At 39.1% G+C, this 8306-nt stretch overlaps 1 protein-coding gene across 1 annotated transcript; it reads left to right on the forward strand.

The window, feature by feature from the left end:
- Positions 1-279: 279 nt before the first annotated feature.
- On the forward strand, positions 280-7948 carry LOC125300201. Its single transcript, XM_048251910.1, has 5 exons — positions 280-311; positions 1629-2047; positions 4451-4669; positions 5462-5677; positions 7871-7948. Exons 2-5 carry the CDS (start codon positions 1766-1768, stop codon positions 7946-7948), a joined length of 795 nt encoding a protein of 264 aa, XP_048107867.1. The 5' UTR covers positions 280-311; positions 1629-1765.
- The last annotated feature ends 358 nt before the right edge of the window (positions 7949-8306 follow it).

The following is an 8306-nucleotide window of genomic DNA, read 5'->3' on the forward strand; positions in this document are numbered from 1 at the left end:
TCCAGACTAGCCTTGTCTAGTCTAGCTTAGTCTAGTCCAGTCCAATCCCAACTTCTGCTTATTTGCTTGGCCCCCACATTGCTGCTTGCAGCTATATTTAATAGTGTTTTTCTTTCTCTCTCTCTCTTCTCTTTCCCAAGGTGTTTCTATTCCATCAACCCAGCGAATAGATCTACAGTGGAGGAGACAAACACATCTGTCTTCATATGTACCCCAGAGTTCTCACCCCAATTCTGATGTTATGATGTCTGATTATTGACTAAGCTCAGTAAGATTTTACTTTGAGGTCTTTATCTGTTTAGTTCTTCAAGGTAAAGAGTTTAAGATATATTTTTGTTTACATTCCATTGTTACTGAGTGCTTTTTGCCAATGCCAGTTTGTAGTACACTAATGTCTGTAAACTCTTTCCCTAGAATTTACAGAGGTTTTGCTCCAATAAAGTATTTTTGGTTAAAAAAAAACTTTGTGAGACAACTCTAGATCTGTGTATGAACAGATGATGAAACATACTTGTATAGAAGGCTGGTATTTCAGATCTATACTATACTTAAGTCTTTATACCATTGCAAGATTCAGATATTGCTTTTGCATAAATAGTTATTAATGCATCAAAATACATTACATCGTAAATAATTGTTGAGGAGTATCTACAAACAAACTCAATTAAATAACACTCCTATAATTAAGGCTTTTACAGTGAAATAATATTGCTTGTTTAATATTTTTCAGTAAAATTGAATGGGATTTGATGTACAAGAAGTGGCAACTTGGTATAAATTTTACTGGAAAAAAATGTTATATAGCGTAATGGTCATGCTAATTTAGCAGAAATCCAAAGTTGTATATGCAGGTTCAAAATGTTAAATTTACAAGTTGTTTTGTAAAGATTATGTATGTAAATATACAGTTGTGCTTTTTTTACCGACTTTCTGGAAACACAGTTGGCTTATTTGTTTTCCCACTAAAAATACAGGAATTTTTTCAAGTGCTGTATATTTTTTAGTAGAACCGTGAATGCTGAACCGTGAAACATTCACAAGTTGATGTTTTCACCATGAACGTTGACAGTTAATTTCAAAGTAATTTCGACCAAATTACCACAAACTGCAATGAACTTTCATAGTAGGATTGTAAACATGGCTGATTGTTTTAAAGAGAACTTTAATAGTTCAACCATGAATTATATTACAGTTTTAATATGAAATTTCACAGATCATATTTATACATTTTCATAGTAGAACTGTGAATGCTGAACCGTGAAACATTCACAAGTTGATGTTTTCATCATGAACTTTGACAGTTAATTTCAAAGTAATTTCGACCAAATTACCACGAACTGCAATGAACTTTCATAGTAAAATTGTAAACATGGATGATTGTTTACAGTGAACTTTAACAGTTCAACCATGAAGTACTTTACAGTTTTAATATGAAGTTTTACAGTTCATTTTTACCTGGGTTATGTCGCTGGTGATCAGCGGTTTTCCCATCAACCCCCGGATTCGGGATAGGCCTACCGTCACCGTTAGCCAGTTATCCTCTCTAGTGTGGCAGTGTTTTCAATTTGATAATGTAGCCCTGGATTGCACAATAAAAGCCTGTGTTAATCTGTGTGTTTTTACTTTAGATGGAAAACAAAAAAAACCTTATGACAGGAGTCCACCTCTGAGGCTGAAATGTGTGGCAACGAGATCAAGGCCCTTGGCAAAATCGTTCATCTTCGGGGAAGCAGTGGGGGCGGAATGGTCGTCTCTCAACTACTGTATGCTGACCGATGGTAAAGCTGTTTACTTGTTGGTTCTGCCGGAGGGAAAAGAAGATAAAGTGTTTTTTAACCAGACCTATGTCTTCAAACACCTCGTCATCAAAGACACGCGGGCATACTTCAACGACACAGTGTGCTACAAGTCTTACGAGATGGCTGTGAGTCCCGAGATCCTCGACCAAGCTGCCAAACTACTGCTTCCCCCCTCCAAACCTGTCAAAGCAGCAGAGATAAACACGTCAGCATCTCAGTACCTGACTGTCGAAGGACAGGTTATCTCAGTAAGTATCCTAGGCTAGTATGAAATGCCAGGCTGTCTGTTTGCTGTAATAGAATCGATTAAAAATAGGCCCACATGACTTTTTAACTATTAGTCATACAAAAATAGGCTATCATTTTGGACACGATGACGGCGATCATGACATTCAAGAATGATTCTCTTTCTTGAATGTCATCTGTCGTCTCTAGCTAGGCTACTTAGGCGACTTGTGTTAAGCTATTTGTCAGTAGCCTAAGCTTGCAATGGCATGATTTCAAGTGACGTGAAAATAGCCAAAATTCGAAGTCCAAAATTATGGTATCATACACATAGAGAATGTGTTTTATTGCCTTTTCCATACTTATGATTTTTACTAGGCCTATAATAAAAATCGAATTGGCAGCATTAAACCACACTGATATGACCAATGCAGTGTTAAATTCACTTAGCTTACCCTACGAGCTGTAGTTTAATTATGTTTGTCCCTCTACAGTTTTGGCTGCCTTTTCCTCATCGTCTAATCTATTCAATAAAATTATAGCTTGCTAGCAAAAGAACATGTTAGCGCTTTACCCTGACACCGGAGCGACAGAGAGAAGCGGTCGCGGACAGGGGCGATTCTAGACCTAGAGCTTTGCTGGGGCACAGGCCCCCAACTTCCAAAAATTAACTGTGCGCGCAATATGAAATAAATGGCTAGCCTGATTTGGACCATCACATATCTCCCCTATGTCACAGACATCCTCCTCCATACTCTGAATAGTTTTACATCTAGCCCCCATAATATCCTCATCCGTTTCTTGCCTGTCTCTCTCCTCCTCCTCCCCCTGCCTGGTACTGGACTGCCCAGCCTGTGCTCTTTCTCCCCTCTCTTCTCCCTCTCTTTGACCTTCTTCTCCTCCTCCTCCTCCAGCACTCTCCCTCAATTGTTGTAGCAGCAACTATCCAGCAACATCCAAATACATAGGCATAGGTAGGCCTATACTCACTGCATGAATTTAATAGGCTTTCCTACTAACACAAGGGAAGCTTATTTTTAGTCAAAATTGAGATATACTTCCCTCCCAGGCAAGGGTCCTAGACATCCTGGCAATACTGCAGTTCTTTGTAGCTTAAATAGCCTACTAAAGCCTTCATACTGACTTTTGGTGATAATTTGCAAATGTAGCCTATAATAATCTACACAGATGGCTACTCTGATTCTGTGCATATTATTATAGGCTACATTTGCAAATGCAGCAAACTTATTTAAGTTTGCCATTAAACCATTGATCAAATCACAGCACTGGCTATTACCAGCATAAATGTTAATGTTACCGTTAATGTGGGCAAAATTATCATACCTCCCTCATCCTCCTCACTCCCTCTGACTCTGTTCAGGAAGAATTTTCTGATAGCCTTCTGATAAACTATTCAGAGATGGACATGTTTAGTTTTACAGTAGGACAGCTTCACAAACAGTATAGGCTACTTTTTCAGGACTCTCCACAGTATACGTATAAATCACTATTAATTGTCCGCATGTGTGCATGCAGCCTACGCATGGTGTGAGTGTGTGTGTGAGTGACAGAGCACAAGCTGGTAAACTGTTGCTAAATATAGGCTACAATGACGCTAAGCATTGAAAAACAGATGCTAGTTATGTGGGTAACACTCTCTAACAGCGATCAACTTGTCATTTTTTCTGTCAAACAAGTTGTGAATTTGTTGTAATATTAAACAGGGGACGACTTACTCTGTGCTCAAAGTGATGAAACGAGCTCCAGCGGATTCCACAGTGTATGTGTGTGCAGTACAACGAAACACTCGGAAGAATCATTTTCATTGGTTGTTGCGTTCAATCTTACCCAGCTAACAAGGTGCTATTTCCTGATTGGCCCCTTTCTTTATTCCTTGTTTTTTTATTGGCTGGTAAGTGACAGGTTCGAGCCATGATTAAAGAAGGCACGGAGATGCGCTCATGAATGCCGTTTCCAGCTAGAGCTGCGCTAGAATTTTACTGGGGCACTGGAGACTTTTACTAAGGCATGTGCACCAGTGAATAAGTTCTAGTGACGCCCCTGGTCACGGAACTGTGATATCAACGCAATGTTCTGTACCGCGCTCCCTCTCATTGCACCTATTCAAATTCTGATTGGGTTAGGCCTATGTGTTATGTCTTAACCCAATCTTGGTTTGATCATGTTCGGCATAGGCTATTTGTAAAAAAAGAAGCGTCATCTAGGCCGATTTTATTCATCATTTTCAGGCTGCACTGAGAGAAAGTGGGCTGGCTTAGGTCTTGCACATTGCCTACAATAAATGTTTACTTCAGTGTAATACATTACTATCTAATTCTACTTTTAGTCTTTACCTTAAAAAAACAAGTTTAGCAAATAAGCTCACCGTAAGCGTGATGTCAAGCAACATGTGTGACTCCCCACAGGTCGGTGCAATTCGCCAAGTACGCCTGAAGGATGTCCCAATACCCATCCTCGAGCTATATTTGCAGGACGCAGACGTAGAGCTCGCTGTTTCCTTGTGGAGAGAGATGGCGTTATCAACGATTGTTGTTGGTGATTCGGTCAGGATTTCGCACCTGAGGAAGCCCACCAACACTGCCTACGGGTTTAAATTAAATACCTCCACATTTACAACAGTTACAGTGAGTACCTTGAACACTAGGTCTGCCACGTGTGTGACTGTGCCTTCTCCTGTGCTGTGGAGGAGCTTCTTATTCCCGCCATTGTGACGTCACAGTGACGTCGTTCTCATTGGGATCTCTGGATCCAGAAGGCCTAAGCCTTATTATTTTAAATATCAGTGGATTTTTCACAAACTCAAACATAAAAACGTTTATGATTTATCATAAATGACTATTTTCTGTTTTGGCTGAATACATTAGTGAGGTCAACAGCATGCAATGCCTGTTACATAGGTTGTCAGGTCTCTTGTGTGACCTCTGTGTCAGTATGAATGGTGGCATCACACCCTGTACACATAGTGACCATTTGTTCTCTCAGTAACAGCCTGGTCTAGTGATTCCCATGCTATTCATCTCATGGTGCACTAGCCATAACCACCCTTTTTTGACGCATAAAAACATAGCACATTCTATTGACGCATTCCAGGCATCATGATTAATTAGCTGCCCTACATGATAACAAATATCAAAATCAAAATGTGCAACTGGTCTCTGAGCTCTCAAACTAAAAAAAGCAGTGTGGAGAACAACATTATGAAATACAAAGAACAAGGAGAATATTTTAAAAAATCATTTTAAACACCTTTCCGACACTGCCTTTTTCATCTCGCGTACCCCCTAGTGGAAGCTTGCGTATCACTGGTGGTACACGTACCTGGTCTAAGTAAAGAGTACTATCAGTGTTTGTTTAATAAAATATGGTTAACCCTTTGGTTATATTACCTTTGTTTTGTTTGTTTTGCCTTTCTGCAGAAAATACAATCAGAAGTCTCCACTGTGGAGGTGACACTGATTGGGGCCGAGGTGGGGGAGACTGGTGCCAAAATGTTAATGGACACAGGGTTGGAGCTGCAGGTCCCACTGACAGATTGGAGGGGGACAGAGCAGGAGTTTTTGGAGAGGCTCCCCCTCAAGCTGACTCTGGACATCATGGGGGATTTCATCACATCTGCCCATAAGCTTTTTGAGGTAAGTGTAGCTCACACTCATTCACGGCCACTCATTGTAAATCAACCACAGTAATACAAATCCAGCCTATTGGAGAGTATACTGAAAACACTTTCTGAAGTAAATTGTCAATTCCATTTTGACACTGGTGAAACAGCATATTCATCCAGCAGAGGAGAATGTTCATTGGCAAACAATAATCACTGTCATTGTCTATTGTTGGCTGAGGAAGTCTTTAGTAGCTGTGAAAGTACACACTTCACATAAACTAGTTCAATGTCCTGTTCAACAGTGAGGAAGTAACTATGTGCTTATCTTTTCACATAAACCCTCCTCAAAATCAGCTGTTGCATGACTATCATCTCCAACAGTATTATCTGGACCTAAACAGTACTAGTGACCAGGCTTGGAATTTCACCATTCTGGGGGCAAGGCCACTTGGCCTTCAGTTGGGCATATTTGGTGGGGGGCACAAAGGCCACATGTCAGGGCACCAAGGCCAAAGTTAACTATACAGTAGTAGGCTATAAAAATGATCAAAGTTGTATTTAGCCTATTCACTGCAGTAGACCTGCATCACTGTATGAAACATTTAAAACACATGAAACATGACATATTACATAGAACTGTAAATCATCTGATCATCTAATATTTACAGATATCTAGGCTATATATAACATTTATTTTATATTTGGCCTGTTATGAAATCATGTATTGAACAATGTAAGCACAGCGCAGCTTTAAGAAACTCAAATAGCCTAGATGCATGCTTAGCATTTTGTGATCATTAAGGCTACTTTCACAAACTCTTAGTCAGCTGTCCTCTGATTTACCAATATCTAGGCGATATTTGTAACATTTATTTTGTATTTGGCCCGTTATGAAATCATGTGGAACAATTTAAACACATTGTAAAACTTAAAGCCCAAATTTGGAGACATCCATGTATGTCGAACTTTACTGCAAATTCAAAACTGTATTACTCTGGAACGGCTAACTGTATAGGGGACTGCTTTACACCTTTGTGTTCGGTAAGGTCTCCTGTTTATTCTGATATATGGTTTGTCATGTGTTAAAGAAGGGTTAAGTAAAGTATTCCACGAGATAAATGGGTAGGGAGATCATGGGACGAAAAAACCTTCAGTAGAATGTATGATTAAATTGAATTATATTATTTACTTTTCTCCTTGAACCGTTCAACACAGCAATTATCGGCTAACATTGTTTAAAAGCTGAGAAAAAGCTCTTTCATGTGATACTTGTGATGTCTGTGTGATGAATAGGCTACTTCGCGAGTAGTTCAACTGAGAAATGGGTGAATTTGGACGCACTTTCTTTCTTGCGATGTCACTTTCTCCACTGCGTAAAAGACTAAATGAATTTGCGCTGTGAATGCTAAGATAATTTTGACAGGCCACAGGCTAAATAAAAATCGCTATTAGTAGGACGCAAAGCAGAATATTGAAAGAAGGGGGCACCAAGGCCACCGTGGCCTATAAACCTCTGATTTTCAAAGGGGCCTCACGGCCAACCCAAGGGGCTACGACGGCCATGGCCGTCGTGGCCGCCCTGTAATTCCTACCCTGCTAGTGACTAAGTTCAAATTACATTACATTACATTACATTTAGCAGACACTTCTTTTTTTAATTTAAATTATTTAGTTATAAATGTATTTAGTTAACAGATCATAGAAAAATGAACTTGTTTGGTTAAGTTGCTATACAACTACTCAACTCTGCACAATAATGACATGGAGGGAGTTCTTTGGCATGAGCATGCCTCTCTCCATGCCATATTTACTTACTGTAGGCCTTCCACACTAACCACATTTACTTACTATACTAACATATGACAACTGGGCTGGTTGATGATGTCTTTATATGTATTCATTTTCTTTATTCTTTCATATGTTATACCTGCCTTCGTTATGATTTTGTACTGTTCACTTTTGCACTGCCTCTATGGACACAGACTTTTCACATTTTTACTGTTCACATTGCACTGCACCTCTTCTGCCAATAAATGTGCAATGATCAACTTACCCTAGCTTTGGTCTTAGTTCAATGTTTTTGCGGACTAAAGCCGAAGGTCTTTTTTGATGCTTCATAATTAACAAAGTTTTTTTTTTTTTATTTGACAACTGTGTGTATACAAAGGTGTCAAATAAATACTTCTTCATTTTGCTTCAAATTCTTTATTTTGTCTATTTTCAGGAGGTGTGGGAACAGGGGGAGGCCGAAGACCTCGGCGTGGATGCAGAGGAAGGGCTGGAGGGGCTGGAGGATTTCTAATTGCTTTTTGTTTTTTGCTTGTTATTTGTTGACATTAGCTTAGTTCTATGTGTTCTATTTGTTATATTTATATTGTATTTATATATGTTTGTTGATATTCTTACTTAATAAATTACATACATTTTCACTCTTTGAACTTTTGTTTAATGAGGTAGGATTGACTTGCATTAAACTCATTCATACCAATAGATTTCACATGTATAAAAAATAAAATATAATAGTTGGCAAAAGCAGTTTAAAAGTATGACAAAAGTTATAGGCTTAAAGTAGTAACACCAGTGTACTAAAATCTACCTTCACATTAGCCTAGAAATCTAGACGCACCCTAGCGGCGGCAAATTAATTTGCTCAGCCTGCA

Source organism: Alosa alosa, chromosome 9, assembly GCF_017589495.1.
Source record: "Alosa alosa isolate M-15738 ecotype Scorff River chromosome 9, AALO_Geno_1.1, whole genome shotgun sequence".
Classification (NCBI taxonomy): Eukaryota; Metazoa; Chordata; class Actinopteri; order Clupeiformes; family Clupeidae; genus Alosa; species Alosa alosa.

What these genes read in the sequence shown, in the direction of transcription:
- LOC125300201 (XM_048251910.1), top strand. Translation starts at nt 1,766, where the DNA reads ATGCTGACCGATGGTAAAGCTGTTTACTTGTTGGTTCTGCCGGAGGGA. An exon ending in TCGAAGGACAGGTTATCTCA is followed by an intron (nt 2,048 to 4,450) that starts GTAAGTATCCTA and finishes GACTCCCCACAG; the next exon opens with GTCGGTGCAATTCGCCAAGT. An exon ending in CTGCCCATAAGCTTTTTGAG is followed by an intron (nt 5,678 to 7,870) that starts GTAAGTGTAGCT and finishes GTCTATTTTCAG; the next exon opens with GAGGTGTGGGAACAGGGGGA.